The sequence below is a fragment of the Anolis sagrei genome, chromosome 6, assembly GCF_037176765.1.
Source record: "Anolis sagrei isolate rAnoSag1 chromosome 6, rAnoSag1.mat, whole genome shotgun sequence".
Lineage (NCBI taxonomy): Eukaryota > Metazoa > Chordata > Lepidosauria > Squamata > Dactyloidae > Anolis > Anolis sagrei.
Window position 1 is genome coordinate 119,292,882 of NC_090026.1, and position 20,505 is coordinate 119,313,386.

General features: G+C 39.0%; 1 protein-coding gene across 1 annotated transcript; it reads right to left on the reverse strand.

Annotated features, from left to right (window-relative positions):
- Nucleotides 1-1,654: 1,654 nt before the first annotated feature.
- NOM1 (nucleolar protein with MIF4G domain 1) lies at nucleotides 1,655-20,253 on the reverse strand. The gene is made up of 11 exons (XM_060782580.2): nucleotides 19,175-20,253; nucleotides 17,688-17,812; nucleotides 16,063-16,258; nucleotides 13,566-13,889; nucleotides 12,808-12,918; nucleotides 11,028-11,192; nucleotides 9,047-9,168; nucleotides 5,846-5,978; nucleotides 4,563-4,694; nucleotides 2,344-2,453; nucleotides 1,655-2,107 (listed from the first exon to the last, which is right to left on the reverse strand). The coding sequence occupies exons 1-11, from the start codon at nucleotides 20,192-20,194 to the stop codon at nucleotides 1,930-1,932; spliced, it is 2,616 nt and encodes an 871-aa protein (XP_060638563.2). The 5' UTR covers nucleotides 20,195-20,253; the 3' UTR covers nucleotides 1,655-1,929.
- Between the last annotated feature and the right edge of the window lie 252 nt (nucleotides 20,254-20,505).

Here is a 20,505-nt window from a genome sequence, read left to right on the forward strand (position 1 = left end):
GGCTCTCTTTCAAACCCACACAATTTCCTGGCTCTTTTTGTGTGTGTGTATCTAAATGTATTAACTTTATAGTTGCATTTTTGTTCCCTTGGAAGTTTTTCCCTCATATGGTTGCAGGACTTTGCAAATCCTATATACATACAGATATCTAGAGATTTCCATGTACCTGTATATCTTTACCTATATGTATACATTATTTTTATATGAACCCCCCCCCCCAACGTTTGCAAGTCTCTGTAAATCCTATATAGATTATAGATATCGATAAATATGTAGCGGTCTGTATCTCTCTCTCTCTATATATATATGTATATGTGTGTGTGTGTGTATATGTGTGTACAATTTTAATATGAATTTCCCCTTCACATGTTTGCAAGTCTTTGCAAATCCTATATAGATAGATATTGATAGATATGTAGAGGTTTTATATCTATGTGTGTGTGTGTGTGTATTTTTAATATAAATTTTTCCCTCACATGTTCGCAAGTCTTTGCAAATCCTATATAGATATAATTATTAGGCCTGGGTAACAACGGAAAAATTTGTTTCTAAAATCGATTCGTTTTTTGGGGTTTTTTTGCGTTTCGTTATTTAAAATAATTACAAAATTTTCCTTTTAAAAAGTTCGATATTTACGAAATTTCGTAAATGTGAAAAAAATTACACAACATTAACGAATCGATTTCCGAAACAATAATGAATCGATTCGTTAATGGCGGACGCGACCGCGAAATACGCTAAAAAACCTCCAAAAACTTCTGAAGCTTCCCTCTCCCTCTGTTGTTGACTGTTGGTGTGATATTATAATTTTTTTTCACTAATTAAACAAAAAACTTGCCCCAGACATGCGGAAATAATAACGAAACGACTTCAGAACAATAACAAAACGAATACAATAGCGAAATACGAAGCATTTACAAAACGTGTTTAAAAATTCGTTTTTTTAAAAAATTGCTCCAGAATGGTTCGTTATCGTTTTGTAATTAAAAAAATTTAACCAATTATTAACAAATTACGAATTAACGAAATGAAACCGCCCAGCCCTAATAATTATCTATATAGAGAGAGATGTCTAGATTGATATATATGAATATAGATATATAGTGCTTGCAAATATTGCAGGAGGGAAATGCACATGGAGAGAGAGAGGATTTGCAAATGTTTCAGTGGGAAATGCATACGTGAAATTAGTATATATAATTATAGATCTATATCTAGCTCTGAACTGTTTAAATAGGCACTGAATGTTTGCCTGTTACTATGTTGCAAGCCGGCCTGAGTCCCCATGGGGAAGATAGGGCGGGATACAAATGAATTTCTATTATTATTATTATTATTAAGTTATTGTTGATAACATGATGTTTTTGTTGACCCTTCTTTTCCTCTTACAGAGCTAGTTTACGTTTTTTCTTTGAAATATGGTAAATATTCAAAAACATTTATTCTACTGATGTCTCAATTAATGTAATTTTATTGGCATCTATTTTTATAGATACCAGTAACTGCTGCATTTCTCACCCTCAGCTTATACTCATTAATAAGTTTTCTGTGGTAAAATTAGGTGCCACAGCTTATATTCGGGTCGGCTTATATGAATGGTACTTATATATTTTAAAAGATCACATATAAATCTTTCTATATAATAGGATCAGGCTACAAATGAAATGAAATTTTATTTTTAAAAATACATTGCTGACATTATTCAGATTTCACTGGTATCTCTGCCTTGTATTAAGAGAATGTAAAATAACCATTACATACCATCAATATATTAATATATTTTTAAAATATACACAGATGGGTTTGAATACCAAACTGAATCCAGCTCCATGTTCAGAACATGAAGTTCCCAGTTCATTAATAATGATAAAACTTTAGTCCATTTTCCTCAATTAAGTCCTGATACGATGAATCTGTTACCATCTAATACTATAACTTTACTCTTGATTCTTTTGCTTTCAAAGTTTTAGATACTAGTTCAATTCTCTCTCTCAGTAGAGTGGCTTCTTCAGCACTTCTATGAGACTGTACACTCTTCAGCAAGAAGTGGGTGAGGAAAAGCTTCAGACCCTCCTGAAGCATTCCTAGCTTGGGGTTGTCGGCCAATCTGGAAAGACACACAAAACAAAGAATTAATTGGAATTCAATTCAGGATTACAAAAGGTTCTAGAGCAGGCATGGGCAAACTTGGGCCCTCCAGGTGTTTTGGACTTCAACTCCCACAATTCCTAACAGCCGGTAGGCTGTTAGGAATTGTGGGAATTGAAGTCCAAAGCACCTGGAGGGCCCAAATCTGCCCATGCCATATGAGTAATATTACTCAGAATGCTTGTGAGAACTTACTTTCCAAAGATGTGGTTAAGATCTTCTGGATCCGTTTTTAGCAGCAGCACAGACAATACTTGTCGCAAGAAGTGGACTTTGGGCTTGTCTAATTCACTGAATTCAATTACCTAGTTAAAATAATGCAGTGTCAAGATAGAAACACAAGTAACTAAACAGTGTTTAAAAGGCTACTTCTATATATATCATCCATAAACTATTTTCAAAAGAAAAGCAAAAGTTTATTCTAAAGGTAACTTCGTCTACTTGATTCTACAATTCGAGATACATTTGAATCAAGGCTCTAAAAATGCAACTGAAAAAAGACACATAATTGCAAATTACAGTATATACTCGAGTTTAAGCTGAGTTTTTCAGCTCTTTTTAAGGCTGTAAAAGCCCCTCTCTGTTTATACCAGAGTCAAAGTTATTTATTAAATTACTGGGTTGTTGTTGTTGTTGTTGTTGTTATTATTATTATTACTACTACTACTACAGTGATTATTTTTCTCTATTTATTGTTGATATTGTGACATTTATTATTTTACTCTATTATTGTTATTATGACATTTTACTCTATTATTATTATTATTATTTTACTCCATTTATTTTGATTATTATTACATGTATTATTTCACTCTTATTGTTATTATTACATTTACATTATTTTACTCTAATATTATTTTATTCCATTTAATATTTAACTTTACTTTATTATTGTTATTATGACATTTATTATTTTACTCCATTTATTTTGATTATTACATGTATTATTTTACTCCATTATTGTTATTATTACATTTACATTATTTTACTCTATTATTTTTATTACATTTAATATTTAACTTTGTTTATTATTGTTATTATGACATTTATTATTTTACTTTATTATTGTTGTTATTATGACATTTATTATTATACTCTATTATTATTATTATTATTATTTTACTCCATTTATTTTGATTATTATTACATGTATTATTTTACTCTAGTATTGTTACAATTACACTTACATTAATTTACCGTAATATTATTTTATTACATTTAATATTTAACGTTATTACTGTTATTATTACATTTATTATTTTACTTTATTATTATTGTTATTATTACATTTACATTATTTTACTCTATTATTACATTTATTATTTTACACACTATTATTATTGGAAGGATACGTAAGCACATTTACAATGAAGAAGATGAGAATAATGGTTTAATCAGAATTGGACAGTCTTACCTTAAATTACAGTTTTATGTAAATATTCAAAAACATTTTTTAAAATAGATTTTATTAGATTTTACATATACAATAGAAAAGAAAAATAAAGTAAAAATATCAGCTTTGTTTAAATTTACAAGGAAAGTGGGAGAACATTGGGCTATAGAAAAGTAGGAAATATAAGAAACCGATGTAGAAAGAGAAAAGAAAAGAAAAGAAAAAAATTGAAAATAAAAATAATGTCTTTGACTTCCATTCTGCGTCTTTGCCTGTAGTATATATCAACCTATTTAGTTTTAATTTATATCTTTTCATTCCCCTCTGAGAACTTCTTTGAGCTCGTATGCTTATAAAAAGGCAATGTAAAATATTTCAAATAGATTTCCCAGAGGATTATCTTTTCAGTTATTTGTCCTGTTGACTCTTCTCATTTAGATAATTTTCAAATGATGACTAATTTGTCCCTTTTATTGGTTTTCCCGAGCTTTTCTTCAAATAAAAAGTTAATTTATCCATATCTTTAATCTCTTGCAATTTATTTATTTATTTATTTATTTATTTTGCTTATATACCGCTGTTCTCAGCCCGGGGGCGACTCACAGCGGTGTACAACATAGAAACAGGTTCAAATTCAAATTAATCCAGTCCTCTACTTCTGGAATTTTCTCAGTTTTCCAAATTTTCGTGTATGATATTCAAAAATATTTAACCTACTGATGCCTCAATTAATGTCATTTTATTGGTATCTATTTTTATTTTGAAATTTACCAATAGCTGCTACATTTTCCATCAATTTTTTGTGTGTGGTAAAGTACATATGGTAATAGAGTGGCAAAGATTTATTTAAATATGAAGTTATCAACAGTGATTTGCTTAAATCTGTAATGGTCTATAATAATGGATATAGATGAAAACAAGGGACAAATCTGCATTTTTACAAAAAGTTACATAACTAAACAAATAAAAAAATTTTCAACAGAAAATAAATATTTTTGAAAAATGAGTAAATTTTGCTCACCTTGAAAACAGTAAGGGAGAGAGACTTTGTCTTCAACAGGTGAGCCAAGAGATTGACTAAATTGGAGGAAGTAGTTGGTGACAGATTCTCCAGATCTCTGATTTTGTCCCATATACTGAACTGGAAAGTCATCTAAAAAGTCAAATCAAAACCAGAAAGAGATGTTAAAGCATGTTCTCAAAAACAGTCATCTTGTCTCCACGAATGATTGCTCCAACATTTGTATTTGCTAAGATGCCAAGGGACAATGCTCTATGGCTCTCATTGGTAGCTATTAGATGCAACTAAGCTTTAGAATAGTGTTTCTCAACTTGGGGGTCGTGAGGGGGTGTCAGAGGGGTCGCCAAAGACCATCAGAAAACATAGTATTTTCTGTTGGTTATGGGGTAATGTGTGGGAAGTTTGGCCCAATTCTATTGTTGGTGAGGTTCAGAATGCTCTTTGATTGTAGGTGAACTATACATCCCAGCAACTACAACTCCCAAATGTCAAGGTCTATTTTCCCCAAACCCCACCAGTGTTTGCATTTGGGCATATTGCAATGGATCTCAACCTGGGGTCCCCAGATGTTTTAGACCTACAACTCCCAGAATTCCTAACAGCTAGTAAACTGGCAAGGATTTCTGGGAGTTGTAGGCCCAAAACATCTGGAGACCCCAGGTTGAGAACCACTGGCATATTGAGTATTCGTGCCACGTTTGGTCCAGATCCATTATTCTTTGAATCCACAGTGCTCTCTGGATGTAGGTGAACTACAATACCAAAACTCAAGGCCAATGCCCACCAAACCCTTCCAGCATTTTCTGTTGGCCATGGAAGTTCTGTGTGCCAAGTTGGGTTCAATTCCATCATTGGTGAAGTTCAGAATGCTCTTTGATTGTAGGTTAACTATAAATCCCAGCAACTGCAGTCCTCAAATGACAAAAATAACTCCCCTCTCCCAATCCCACCAGTATTCAAATTTGGGCATATCAAGCATTTGTGCCAAATTTGCTCCAGTTAATGAAAATACATCCTGCATATTAGATATTTACATTATTTTTCATAACAGTAGCAACATGACAGTTATGAAGTAGCAGCGAAAATAATGTTATGGTTGGGGGTCACCACAACATGAAGAACAGTGTTAAGGGGTAGCAGCATTAGGAAGGTTGAGAAACACTGCTTTAGAAGCAATGGATTTAGTTGCACTGCACTGGCATTTGATAATGTCACTTATTCCAAGAAACACCTTTATTCAAATGGTTGTAAACAGTAAAGAGAAAGACAAATTCTTCTCTTACCTGGAATCGCCTCTCATATTCACAGAACTTGGCAGACAAATATGCATAGAAGGGGTTATAAGTCTTCTCTTGGAGGCAACAGTCTATGAGGACATGGACAATCTCTCTCTCCTGCTGATCTTTGAGCCTAAGCCTAAAATATCAATTGCCATTATGTAAAAATCCATACTTTTGGAATGAACCATCATAAAATAAGGAATTACTGCCAAATTAAGAATCATACATAGTTCATGCTATTAGGAATCAAGCAAAAAAAAAGTAAATCCAAATAGCTTTAAACTAGTATTCTGCATTGTATTACTGTGTCCTGCTATCTAAACATGTATGGAGTGTGTGTATGTGGTGTCATAAAATGTTCAGGATCCAACAGGGATCGTTGCACAAAGACAACTTCATTGGAAGATGGAGGAAGAAGTGATTTCTCTTTCAGTGTTATGCTCAGGACTGTTGTGGACTGTTTTGCACCACTTTGGAGCACCTATTGAAGATACATGGAGACTGAGTGCATGTAAAATCCCTTTGCCCAGAATTTACCCTCCATCAGTGTGAGAACGCTATTATCATCATCTTCCCACTTTTATCTTGAGACCCAAAACAGCTCACAACATTAAAAAAACAATGCAGTTTAAAATCCACAATAACAGAAATACAGAGTCCTAAAGTTACAAACAAGATAGGTTCTGTAGGTTTGTTCTTAAGTTATATACGTTTGTAATTTGGAATAGGTAGATTTTTATGTGCAACTTCAGTCAAATATATATACCTCACAGAAAGTGAGGTAAAATCATCTGAACAGGGGCACAGGCAGCAAAGTAAACACCACAGGGGTGTTCACCCTTCCCTGTGCTATCCAAAGCTTGCACAGATAGGCAGGCAGGCAGGCAGACAGATAGAGGGGCCCCATGGTGGCACAGTGGGTTAAACCGCTGAGCTGCTAAATTTGCTGACCGAAAGGTTGGCAGTTCAAATCCGGGGAGCAGGGTGAGCTCCCACTATTAGCCCCAGCTAATAAAGACAAAGATCCACCCAAAGGAAAAGTGTTCTTACCATACATCAAAGGAACCACTGACCGCATAGGGAAACTCATGAAGAAACACAACTTACAAACTATCTACAGACCACTAAGAAAATGCAACAAGTGCTATGTTCAGCAAAGGATAAGAAGAATCCTCTCACCTCTGCAGGAGTCTACCTTATACCATGAAGCTGCAGACAAGTCTACATAGGGAAAACCAAATGCAGCGCCCAAACACAAATCAAGGAACATGGAAGGCACTGCAGACTACTTCAACCAGAGAAGTCAGCCATAGCAGAGCACCTGATGAAACAATGTGGACACAGCATATTATTTGAGAACACAGAAATGCTGGACCACTCTCACAACCACCATGTCAGGCTACACAGAGAAGCCACTGAAATCCACAAGCACATGGACCAAATCTGAGTATTAGCATCAAAAAAACTCTCTAAAATCAGGACAGTAAATAAAGAGGAACACTCAAACAGCAGGCAGGGGAATTCCTGACATGAAACAATCTGGACCAGCTAACACCTCCTAACAAAGGATTCCCCCATGCAGGAAGCAGCCAGGCTTTGAAGCTGCAAGGCCATTAAATGATAATTAAGGTGGCCAATGGCAACATTCATACTTGTCTCAAGCAGACAAGAGTTCTTTCTCCCACCCTGAACATTCCAGATATATAAACCTAACTTGCCTGGAGTTTCCAACAGACCCCACAACCTCTGAGGATGCCTGCTGTAGATGTGGGCAAAATGTCAGGAGAGAATGCTTCTGGATCATGGCCATTCAGCCCGGAAAACTCACAGCAACCCAATGATTCCGGCCATGAAAGCCTTCGACAACACATCTGTGTACTACATTGCACATAGCTATGGAACAACTACCAATTTTATAAAAGGTTAAGGGCTGGTTGAATAGGCAATTTGTGTGCTACCTAGTATTAAGTATTATGGTATTTGGAAGAACTATGGGGAAAAGATCCTTTGGCTTCCGAGTTATTATCATCCAAAGTTATCAGAGGGTGATGACAGAACAAAAACTAGTCTGCATGCTTTTCTAATTCCTAATTGAGAGTGTTGGGGATCTCAACCAACCTAATTACAAAAATATAATCAGCATTAATGAGTTTCCACTGGCTGCCTCAGCAGAAAACCTGGCAGGCTGAACCATCTCCTCGCTCAAAGAGCTGGGCCACAAAGGAGAAGATTAAGAAACATTGGCAGGGAATAGCCCTAACTTGTGCTGTACCTGTTCTGTCAAATAAGTCTGATTTAGCTTCCAGAGCTGTCACATACTTGGCAGCACTGAAGCCAATTAATGTGACAAATGCTTAATATTATAATGCAAAGAGTGTCAAGAACAAAATTTGCATCCTTTCAAGACAAGGCTTTCATCTATGAATTCCGAGTCCGAGATGAACTACCTGCCTGCCTTCAGTGGCCTGATTTTGCTAAAATGTAGATAAATGTCTAACTTGATACCCAGGCTCAGTGCACTCAATGGAACAACAATGTGCAATTTGTAATAAACAATGCCACTGATGGCTCCAGAAGAGGTCATTAGCTAAAAGGGTCAAGGTAAGGCAGCTAATTTCCCAATCCAGTTGCTGGGAATGAGCACAGGCAGACAAGGGGCTATTCAAACACTGAATGCTGAACCAAATAGCAGGGCAAATGGATCATTAGCAAGACCTCTCTCTCTCTCTCTATATATATATATAGCAGTGGCTCGTAACCTTACATGGAGGCCTAAGACCTAAATTTCTATCACATTTTCAGAAATCAATGCATTTAAGAGTGTTTCTCATTTGAGTTTAGGGGACTGCCTGTGACACTTTTGCATGTATGTTTCTTTACAGTAAACACATTTTTACACATGTAAGAGGTGGACTTTATTGTATGCCATCATATGGATGGGCTGAGCAAGATCTAAACTTTACAAGTAAGCAGAAGGACTAATGCTGAAATTCCCTAAATATGTAGCAAATTAAACCAAAACAGTTACCTTAAAAATGCTCTGGCATTACTTCCAGGCTTCAAAATATAAAGAATATTTACAGAAGTGTGCGAATGTGAATGGGATGGAATGCAATAGAGACATATGCAAATCTTTTATAGATTTTTTCCACATTCAAATAATGGTTTAATTCTTGGGATAATCCTATCCATGTGACTACTTACTTCAAAAGTTTTTCAAAGGCATCCAAAAAGTCTTCGCTCGTCATCAAGATACAAAATATATTCCTCCTGATGTCTGTGTTCATTCTTTGTTTACGAGCAAGATCCAGAATCTTTGAACTCACCTCCAGGAAGGAAAGGGTTCAGAATTATACATTTATAGCACATTATATTCTTAAAATATGTATTTCCTAGGTGAATGATATGTTAGGGAAAACTACCCTAAAATATACAGCAGAGCATCCAAAAACAAACAGGACACAAAAAGTTGAGCATCAGCTCATTAGCAAGCAGAGCGTGATGTGCCGTGTGAAGTGGCTGTAAAGAATTCAGAGCTTAGGAGGCAAATGTGCAGAGTCCAATCTTTAAAAATCACAAAAGGTTTATTTACAATAATAAGAAATAACTGCATTTCTTAATAATCAAGAATTGAATCTGAGCTACTATAATACCAATCTCTTCTTAGGTTTCAAGGAGAGGAAAAAAATCACTCTATCTCTCCTGACACACAAGCAGAGAGAGATCTCAAAGCACACAGCACATACTCTCCATACTAAAAGTATAAGGCAGAAGTCAGATTCAAAAAGTAGAAAAGCATCCATTTTAAACAACCAATCTAAATGAGAGCAGAAAGAGAGAAGAAAAAGATACATTCCCAACTGTCATTCAGGAGACATGGGGGAAGAGAAACCCTTAAGTCTATTCTAAGCGAATTAAACTGTTCCTCATTGAGGACTTGAGACTTGGGCAGTGTGGGGTTCAATTCCAACATGATGTACATCCAAATAGTTACTTCACCACTGTAAATGCAAGTAAATCCCAACTCTGGGCTTAGCAACTGTTCAGTGTATTTTTTAAAAGGCAATTTTTAGAACTATTCGGTTTCTAAAATTGTGACTAAACTTGACACTTTTATTTTGAGTAGCAGTGTCAACTAGTAGCATGTTTATGATCCAAAACCAACACTACTTTCCTTTAAAAAACCTTGTTTGTTGCTCTTTTTTTTACTGCCAACGGATGTATGGATTAGGAAATGAGCCCTTGGAAAAGAGTATTTGGAAAGAAGAGAGAAAGATGGGATATTCTTCTGTTCTAGTGGACAGAAAACAATCAGGATGTAAAGATGAGCTTTCTCACTAGTTCTCAAGTTTCAGAAAATCCTTTCATAGACTCCCCTTGAGGAAGGGGGTGTCAAACTCATTCTCACCGAGAGCCACACCAGACCAGGTTCAAAAGGCTGTTGAACCTATGGACTGAGAATATGACTATGATATTTTTCATAGTGGTCAATGCTCTTTAGGTTTTACCCAATTTGGGTCCTTAGATGTTATTGTACTGTATGTGTTTTGTGGTATTTGAGTGAAAATAGCATGTAGTTTAAAGAGTATATGTCAGAAGTGCTTCAGTTATTTAGTAGTTTATGAATTAATACAATAGAGATGTGTAAAATTGCTACAGATCAGTTATGCAATTTCCTCTACCAACTGGAAGAGAAGGACAGTGTGCCCTGTTCTCTGCCATGATGTAACAATCATGGCATCATATCCACATGTGTCTAAATCCAAACTCCACTATCCTGACTAAGCAGAACCAACTGCAGCCTTCCCGTTATTACTGTATGACAACTCCCATCATCTCTAGTCATGAAGTCTCATGATAAAGAATACAGGAGTTGTGGTCCAGTATCTGGAGGGCCATCTAAAATGACATGGCGGGCCTTGAGTTTGACAAATCCACCTTAAGGTTTCTTTAAGTTGGAAACCAACTTGAAGGCACAGAACAAGAACAAACATGTTAGGAAACTAAAGTTGAGTTGCAAATACTTTGAGACAGGAATACATTCCTAAGCAAAGCAAGCACAAGCATCCTCATTTGTATTGATGTAAAAATAAATCCCGGCAGTTAAAAGGTTATTTGGAGAAACTGTTTGAAGTCACAGTGTTAGAAAGGTCTCAGGGCTTGGATTAGTGCTCATCATAACTACCTTTCCTACAGGAAGTACTTGTTGAACTTTGTCACTAGGACTGTCAATCATGGGTGCTCCACTCCAGGATGATCCCACAATCCACCAGCGACCGACCTGATCAGCACTGAGGAGGGACTCCAGGGACACACGAAGCTGTGCTTCTTTTCCAGAACTGCTGTGAATCTAATAGGAAAGAAGTTACATTCAGGAAGAATGTTCTTAAATGAGGAGCTCTGTAACCAAGCATTGAACCACAAAATAAGGTCAGCATTTATACTACTAAAGCAAGTGGAAGATCTAAGGTTCATTTACTTGAACTTCAGTTGCTTCAGTTGTCAAACTCATTAGTCTATGTCAGAAATATAAAAAGAATTGCTAGGTATTTTTAATTACAAAAATGTGAGCCAAGGACTGAAAGGTTTAAATGGAAGCAATGACTCAGCAAAAGCTGCAGTTTGATTTAAGCAGGTGTGCCTGTAGCTTAGTAGCCTCAGAGCCAATCTTAAGAAATGGGGCTACAAAGTTGAATCCACAACATGCGAGTGCGGAGAAGAGCAAACCGCAGACCACCTGCTGCAATGCACCCTGAGCTCTGCCACATGCACAATGGAGGACCTTCTTGTGGCAACACCAGAGGCACTCCAAGTGGCCAGATACTGGTCAAAGGACATTTAATCAACTACCAAGTTTGCAACATCTGTGTTTTTTTATCTGCTTGTGTTTTGTTCTGTTAGAAATGTAATACAATGGTATGGGTGCTGATGACACGATAAATAAATAAATAGTAGCCTCAGTTTGTGAGAGATCTCTGTGGAAGAAAGGTCTCAGTGAGTTAGTAGGCCTTGGTGTTAGTTCACCTCAGTATGAGAAAGCCTCAGTGTTAGTTAGCCTCAGTGAAAGACAGGTGTTAGTCTGAGAGAGCCCTCAGTGGGAGAAAGATCTCTGTGTTAGTAAGCCTCAGTGTGAGTGGGCCTGGTGTGAGAAGCTTCGGTGAGAGGAGCCCCAGGTTGAAGGCCATCGTGTGTAAAGCTTCAGTGTGAAGGCTGCTGTGTGTAAAGCTACTGTGAGAAGCTCTTGTGTAAGTTTGGGAGAGAAGAGGTTTGCCTTAGTATGACAAAGCCTTAGTGTTTGTTAGTCTCAGTGTAAGAGATCCCTCAGTGGGAGAAAGATCTCAGTGTGAGCCAGGCCTCAGTGTTAGTAAACCTTTGTGTGAGTAGGCCTGGTGTGAGAAGCTTCAGTAAGAGGAGCCCCAGGTTGAAGGCCATCGTGTGTAAAGCTTCAGGGTGAAGGCTGCTGTGTGTAGTTACTGTGAGAAGCTCTTGTGTAAGTTTGGTGAGAGAAGAGGTTCTGTGAGAGCGAAGCTGTTTATTTGCATGAGAAAGAAGCTCAGCGTGGAAGCAAAGAAAGAAGTATAAAGAACTTTATTTGTTCTGGAAACTTTGTTCTTGTAAATAGTGCAATCATATTATTTTACTGCAAAGAAAAGCCTCCAATGGAAGAGATAACATTGGTCTATGTGTTTTTGTTTTTTTCATCACTTTTGGCTACTGGTGCTGGGTGACAATGCTGCAAATAAGTTACTCTGCTGTGGATTTATGAGGAGGGTCTTTTCTTAATAAGCCCACTCACCCAACAGTCTGTTCTCTTGCAAGCCAAACCTCCTTTTACAAGGATAGCTAACTAATCTAAGTTAATAGTTCCTAAAGGTCCAAAATTAACATCAGTTTTTACTAACATAAGATTTCATTTAAAATGTATCAAAAACAAAATATGCCACATTTTTTTCTCTCTCCTTTACCAAAGTTCTCTGCAGCTTTCGTAATCTCTCAACAGGCTCAGGATCATAACCAGGGATTTTCCTCATGTCATTATTTTTTAGTGCCAGCATTATCTCCAACATAAACCGAACCTTTTGAAAGAGAGACAAGCATGCACTGTTATTCCAGAACTTAACATAAAAATGAACAATTGGAATGAATCTAAAATGTTCTTTTATACCAGTCTTGAATATTAAAAACTCCCAAACAAAATAAAAGTTTTGACTGATTTATGACGAGTCTTGTTCCTTCTTCAGAGATATAAAAAAACCTGCAATTCATTGACATTCCAGGGAGCGATCAGATCTGGTGGGAGGAACCAAATCACATATACTGTTTTCGGATAATTCTAATGCCATAATGTATGACTAAACTAAGGCTAGGGAACATGTAACCTTCCAAATATTGATAAACTGCCACTCAACACTAGCTCACAGAGCAAATTGTGAGGGATGATGGGAGTCAGTCCAAGACCATCTGAAAAGCCATACATTCCTTAATCCTTTAATCTCCACAAATGTGGGAGGTTGACTGTATTTCTCGTATATAACAACCTGAAAGTGCAAAGGCATAACTCTGGATTCCAAGGAAATGTTAGTGAACAGAACCCACCTATGATGTCATCATGCACATGGTACTGAGAAAACACAAAGAAACAAAAGCTCCTGCCATATGATAAATAATAATAATAATCATCATCATCATCATCAACACACACAAGTAAGAAAATCACTCCTACCCGTGACTGGTCCTGGAATTGCTTCCCTACAGCATTTGCTTTTTTCTGGGCTTCTGTGATAAGTTCTTTCAGTGCCAGGGCATCATCCTTCCTCAGGGAAAAGCCCACATTTTTCAGTAGCAGCAGCATTAGTTCAATATCCTTCTCAGAAAAAGTGCTAACAAGCTTCTTTAAGATGTCAAAGATCAGCAACGAATGCACTACATGAAAGTTATACAAATGAGCTATTAAGGTAAGCAGGTTTTCACATTCTTTTCCTTCAGTCCCACTTTTGTAGACTTCATCAAATTTCCTCACCACGGTTTCCAAAAAGTGAGCACCGACCTGGAACAGTTAACATACAAATGATCAATGAGCTACTAAGCATTTAACAGTTTAAAAATAAAACAAAACAGTGTGCAACTAATCTTGTTGCTTTAAAACTTGCTGACCAGCTCTTTGGAAGGCACAGAAGGACAGATATAGGATGGAGCACTAGTATAACACTACCAATTCCTGCATCAGTGCACAGAATGTTCTCTTTGTCAATGACACAGTTGCTCATTAGAATAATTTGAAAGGCTTTTAGTAAGCATGCTTGCAAATAGTAGTTACAGAAAACAGGGCAATCTTACTTACAATAAAGGTAGTTTCTTAATACCAGTCACAGGTAAGTGTGAGGACACACAGGAACCCAGTTCAGGACTCACTTTTGGGGGGAGGGAAGAGTAAAGATGGACAGTGCACGAGTCTCAGATTTTGGTGGGTTAAAGATAGAGTGGGTTGGGAGGCATGGCATTGAGAGGAATGGTTGTGATGAGAGAAGAGTGAGGGCAACAGGAAGGAGTCGTGGTAGCTGTTTTCTGCTAGCAGCCTCAGTGGTTCTGTGCTTAATGGAGATTGCAAAGTCCTTACAAAGCCCAGAACTGATGAGGCCACTTCCATAGGAGCAGCTACTACGGTCCCTTCCTGTTGTTTTTGCCCTCCTCACACCAGTGCCATCCTGTCCCACTAAAAAACAGAACAGCCCCCAAGACAGAACAAGAAGCAAAAGGAAACTCCACGAAGCAGAGACGCACAACTCAGGACTGAAGGTAGTAAAATTGCCAGTGGTAGGACTGGGAGAATTTCCATGCTCATCACCAACACAAAGCGAAGCTCAAGAGCACTGTAATAATAATAAATAATAATAAACTTTATTTATATCCCACCAGCATCTCCTAAAAGGGACTCGGTGTGGCTTATAAGGTACTCCAAGTGCAGCATAACAAAAATGGTACAAGAGTATAAAACAATATCACATAAAAATGATAAAAACAACAACTATCAACACATATAAAAATAAAATCACATAATTTCAAAACACAGACCATTTGTAGTTGAAATTAGCTGCCATCAATTCACAACTAAATGTCAATCTCATATGGGTCCATTTCAGCCTACTTGAGGCCAAAAGCCTGCTTAAAAATGTTTTTCGTCTGGATCGGGAGGATTCAAGGGTGGTGGGCAACCTAATCTCTTCTGGGAGAATATTCCAGAGATGGGGAGTCACAACATAGAAGACCCTCTCTCTCGTCCCCACCAACCACGCTTCAAAACTTAGAACTTTTGGGAGCACCATTTTATTTTTTATTTATTTATTGCTCGCGCTTCTACCCCGCCCTTCTCAACCCCCGAGGGGGGACTCAGGGCGGCTTACAAAAGGCACAATTTGATGCCAACACAACAATAAGATAAAAATAAACATATATAAACAGTAATTAAAACAATTAAAACAATCAATTATACATCATAATCAATAAAACCAATCTAGTGCTCAACGTAGTGCTCAATGACACTTCCAACTCATTTTCAAAGATAATGATGGACTGTGGATGTTAGTGAGAAAGGAGATGAAGCAGAGTGAGGAGGATGAGTCAACACTGGGCTTGTCTTACTTTGACTATTTATTTATTTATTTAAAACCTTTATATCCCAATCTTCTCTACCTCCGTAGAGGGACTCGGACCGGCTACTCTATCCAGGTCATTATCTTTCTCTTCCTACTCCTTGAGAAGGATGACTATAGTCAGGGATTGTTTTGCAACAACAGTCTATGCAGCACATATGTTTGGGATCTGCTAAGCAGTTTACTTTCTTTCAATTTCTATTCCGCTATTGTGCTAAATGATACCCAGGATGGTGCTGATCAAAACAGATGTTAAAATTAGAAAAGAAATGTCCTTGATTACCATAATACTGTGATATAAACAGCAGAACCTACTGTATTTTTTCAGTTTTAAGACTGACCTTTTTTTCTTAAATAAACATCTCTAACATTGGGATGCATCTTAGAATTGCAGGTGTATCTTATATATTTTTGTTTGTGGTGGTTCTACTGAAATTAGGGCATGTTTTACAATCACTGGTGTCTTACAATTGAAAAAAGATAATAATTAGCCCCGTAAATGATACATCTACTAGAAAAGGAACTATCCTGCTGCACCAACCAATACTGACAACTAAAAAGAACAGCTACCTCGATTCCCACTGTCCGATGAAGGATGCTAATCAGAAGAACATGCTCCATCACCAATCTGGATGGCATGATAGCTGCTGTAACACAGGCACTAATGAGAATATCAGTTAGCGCTTCATTCATATCTTTTCTGCTGTTGGCCATGTATAGCTCCTCCAATTGTCCGCTTATGGAGGCTAGATTTGGCTCACTCAACCTAATAGGAAACAAATATAAAACACATTAAAGTATCTGCTTTAATATTTTGTTTCATCAATATTATCCAGTCAAATCACAACCTGGGGATCACAACCAGACACAGTGAAGACATCTGCCCTTGCACTATGCTACTCTGCTGCTGAGTATGCATGCCCAGTGTGGAACACATCTCACCACACTAAAACAGTAGATGTGGCTCTTAATGAGACATGCTGCATTATCACAGGGTGTTTGCGCCCTTCACCACTGAAGAAATTGCACTGTTTAGCCAGTATTGCACCACCTGACATCCGCCGGGAAGTAGCAACCAATAGTGAAAGGACCAAGGCAGTGACACCTCCAGCCTATCCCCTGTTTGGGTATCAGCCAGCACACCAATGACTTAAATCAATAAATAGTTTTCTAAGATCTACAGAGACACTCACTGGAACACCTCTGCAAGCAAGAGTCCAAAAGTGGCAGGCTCAAACCCAGAAACTCAATCAAAGGCTGATACCAAATGAGAGACTCCCTCATGGACACACAGAAAACTGGGCGACTTGGAAGGCGCTGAACGGACTGCGCTCTGGTACCACAAGATGCAGAGCCAACCTTAAGAAATGGGGCTACAAAGTGGAATCCACGACATGCGAGTGTGGAGAAGAGCAAACCACAGACCACCTACTGCAATGCAACCTGAGCACTGCCACATGCACAATGGAGGACCTTCTTATAGCAACACCAAAGGCACTCCAAGTGGCCAGATACTGGTCAAAGGACATTTAATCAACTACCAAGCTTGTAAACTTTGTGTTTTGTTTGTTAAAAAATGCAATACAACTGTTTGGTTTGCTCCTGACACGATAAATAAATAAAATCCATTCAAATAAATAGCATCTCCAAAATATATATTTATACTTTCAAAGTAGAGGGGAGAATCATGTTGTCCTCCACACATTGTTGAGATTGCAAGCTAATGCTGAGGTGGCAGTCCTGAAACTTCTGGAGAATTACAAGATCCTAGTTATGATTTAAGGGTGATCAGATGCAACTTTGAATAAACATACTGTATATGCATTTAAATCTATTTTCTTCAGATGAAACATACCTATAGAACCCAGCCTCATTTGTGATAAACTGCATGTATTTAATACAGATTACAAACTTTCTTAAGCTCCATAAACATTAACAGAATAATTGTGGAGATAAATAAACCTCTTTCAAAATTGCTGGCTGAGAATCTGAATGTCAGATGCCATGTTTCATATCAAACCTAGCATATGATCACACATATGGAGTGGAAGGGAGGAAAGATACTAATTTTGTTCTGAAAAGCCAAACGACAAAGCAAAAGAGGTGCTAGACATGCAGCCATGAAAAATAAGTTCTACTCAAGCCCTGTTGGTTGAACTCTAAGACAAAGTTGGTTAACACAATTTCTGGAGTACCTGTTAATTAAACCTTTCAAACTTTTTTTCAGCCTTTCTAATTCTTCCATCTTCTTTGCATCTAATGTCTCTTCAGACCTTCGCATCTGAGGGGGAACATATTTAGTGGCACTCTGGGTAAGGCTCTAAACAAAACAAGGACAAAATGTTTTAGTAAGTAATTTTGTATTTCAGAATATATCTGAATATTTAGATTGAAGATGACTAAGCAGTTCATTGTATGTATTTCATTATACTATCAATGTGAACTTCACAAAAGGCTACTTTAAAAAAAAGCATAGGCAGTTAGTGCCATGAGGATAATAACTAGTAATACTACACATCCCAAACCATTTCAGGATGCATGATACTTTTAGCCATTATTAAAAGCCTGCTTAAACAACCAGGTTTTCATCTCCTTCCTGAATGTTATGAGGGTGGGTGCTTGTCTAATTGGCAAAAGTATGATAGCTGAGACCCTACGCTAATTGCGCAACGAGGGTCAGAATTAATGAAGGGAACACGTGTGCGAGACAGCGGAGTGAGTGAGAGACCCAGCTGCGACAGCATAGCAGTGAAGTAATTTAACTCAGAAGAGACCGGATAAGGTAATGTAACAGTATTTTCCACCTCCTTTTTATTCTTCCTTCCATTGGTCGTCTTTCCCCCCTCCTTTTTATCCTTCCTTCCATTATGACTCCGCTACAGTTGTGTCTTTCATTCAGTGCGCTGACTCACGCATATGTTCCCCTAATTCAGACCCGTGTTGTGCGAGCAACATAGCGTAGGGTCCCCGCTATCATACTAGTAAAGGTACAGGTTTTCTCCTGACATTAGGTCCAGTTGTGTCCGACTCTGGGGTGTGGTGCTCATCTCCATTTCTAAGCCGAAGAGCCAGCGTTGTCTGTAGACACCTCCAAGGTCATGTGGCCAGCATGACTACATGGAGTGCTGTTAGCTTCCCACCAGTAGACCTATTGATCTACTCACATTTGCATGTTTTTGAACTGCTAGGTTGGCAGAAGCTGGGGCTGACAGGGAACTTGCAGCTTTTCAGTTAACAAGCTCAGCAGCTCAGCGCTTTAATCCACTGTGCCACTGGGGGCTCCCATACTATCATACTATTGCCATCTAATTTCCCTGGGGAGGGCATTCCAAAGTCGGAGGGGCACTATTGAGAAGGCCCTCTCCCTTGTCCCCACCAACCTTGCTTGTAAGGGAGGTGGGATTAAGCAAAGGGCCTCCCCAGCTGATCTTAGAGCCTGTACTGGTTCATAAGGAGAGATGTGGTCACGTAAACCGGCAGGACCCAAACTGTATAGGGCAGTGGTTCTCAACCTGTGGGTCCCCAGATATTTTGGATTTCAACTCCCAGAAATCCTAACAGCTGGTAAACTGGGATTTCTGGGAGTTGTAGGCCAAAACACTTGGGGACCCACAGGTTGAGAACCACTGGTATAGGGCTTTATAGGGTTTGAATTGGACCCACAGAAACCTTTTGCACAGACCTCGCCATCTTGGAGCGACTCCAAAGTTCTGCCTCTTGAACTTTGAAGTTCATTGGCGGCATCTCCACCATCTTCACTGTCCTTTTCTTCTTCTTCCATACTGGATTCTTCTGAATCTTCTCCCTCCATGCTCAAATCCTCCTCCTCCTCCTCCTCATCATCATCATCTGAAGCTTCTCCCTCCATGCTCAAATCCTCCTTCTCCACATCATCATCATCTAAAGCTTCTCCCTCCATGCTCAAATCCTCCTTCTCCACATCATCCTCATCATCTGAAGCTTCTCCTTCCATGCTCAAATCCTCCTCTTCTTCCTCCTTCTCCACATCATCACCATCTTCTTCTTCCTCCTCCTCATCACTTTCTTCTCCCTCTTGCTTGGCCATTCCTCCTTTTCTCTCTTCCTCCTCTTCCTCGGTGGTGCTCTCGTAGAGGCCGGAGAAGGCGTCCCCAGGCCCGAAGGCCCCCAAGACGTAGCCCAGACCATCTAGGGCGAAGCTGCGAGGCAAGGCCGCCGCCTCGGCCTCCTCCAGGCCCTTCTGCCGCCGCTTCTTCCTCCTCTTCCCGAGGCCCAGCTGCCTCTCCAGGCGGCGGATCTCCCTCTCCTCCGCCTCGTTGGCCGCCAGCAGCGCCTTCTTCCTCGCCTCAAGTGAGGCCTTCCCCGTGGGGAGAACTTCCTTTCTCGGCTTCTTCTCCTTCTCCTTTTTGCCTGAGGAAGGCGGCAGCGATGGGGGAGGCCTTTTCACCTCCATAACGGCCTTCTTTTCCTTCTCTTCCACTTTCCCCCCGTTCAGGAGCCACCGCCGTTGCTTTCGCTTCCATTTGCGCTTCTCTCGCCTCAGTTCGCGGCGCTTCCCTCGAGGCCTCTGCTTGGGAAGGCCCTGCACACAGCCGCTGCTTCCGTTCTTTTCGCTCCCCGCCGGGACTGAGGCCTCCACGAACTCCCGCACCGCCAGGCCCAGTTTGTGGAGCTGCTTCCCGGCCTGCCTTCCCCGGCCCCGTGAGGAGAAAGAGGCCTTCATGGTGTCGCAGGCCTGCCTTCTCTTCAAACACACCACTTCATGGGCGCCGCCATTTTGGAAAGGGAGAAAAACAAAAACAAGAGCAGCGCCACCTGCTGGCAAGGCAGCGAAGGCTTTGTGTAGGGCTTCACTTTCGGACTTCATTTCCCAGAGTTCCTCGCCGTTGCCCAAAGTGGCCGGGGCTTCTGGGAGTTGTGGTCCAACATGCAAAAGCTAGACGCCACTCTATCTATCTATCTATCTATCTATCTATCTATCTATCTATCTATCTATCTATCTATCTATCTATCTATCTATCTATCTATCTATCT

Excerpts from the sequence above, each read along its gene's own strand:
- NOM1 (XM_060782580.2), bottom strand. The coding sequence starts at position 20,194 with ATGAAGGCCTCTTTCTCCTCACGGGGCCGGGGAAGGCAGGCCGGGAAG. Across the intron at positions 16,259-17,687 it reads TTGAAAGGTTTAATTAACAG|GTTGAGTGAGCCAAATCTAG; the intron begins GTACTCCAGAAA and ends GTTTCCTATTAG. Across the intron at positions 13,890-16,062 it reads ATCGGACAGTGGGAATCGAG|GTCGGTGCTCACTTTTTGGA; the intron begins GTAGCTGTTCTT and ends TAACTGTTCCAG.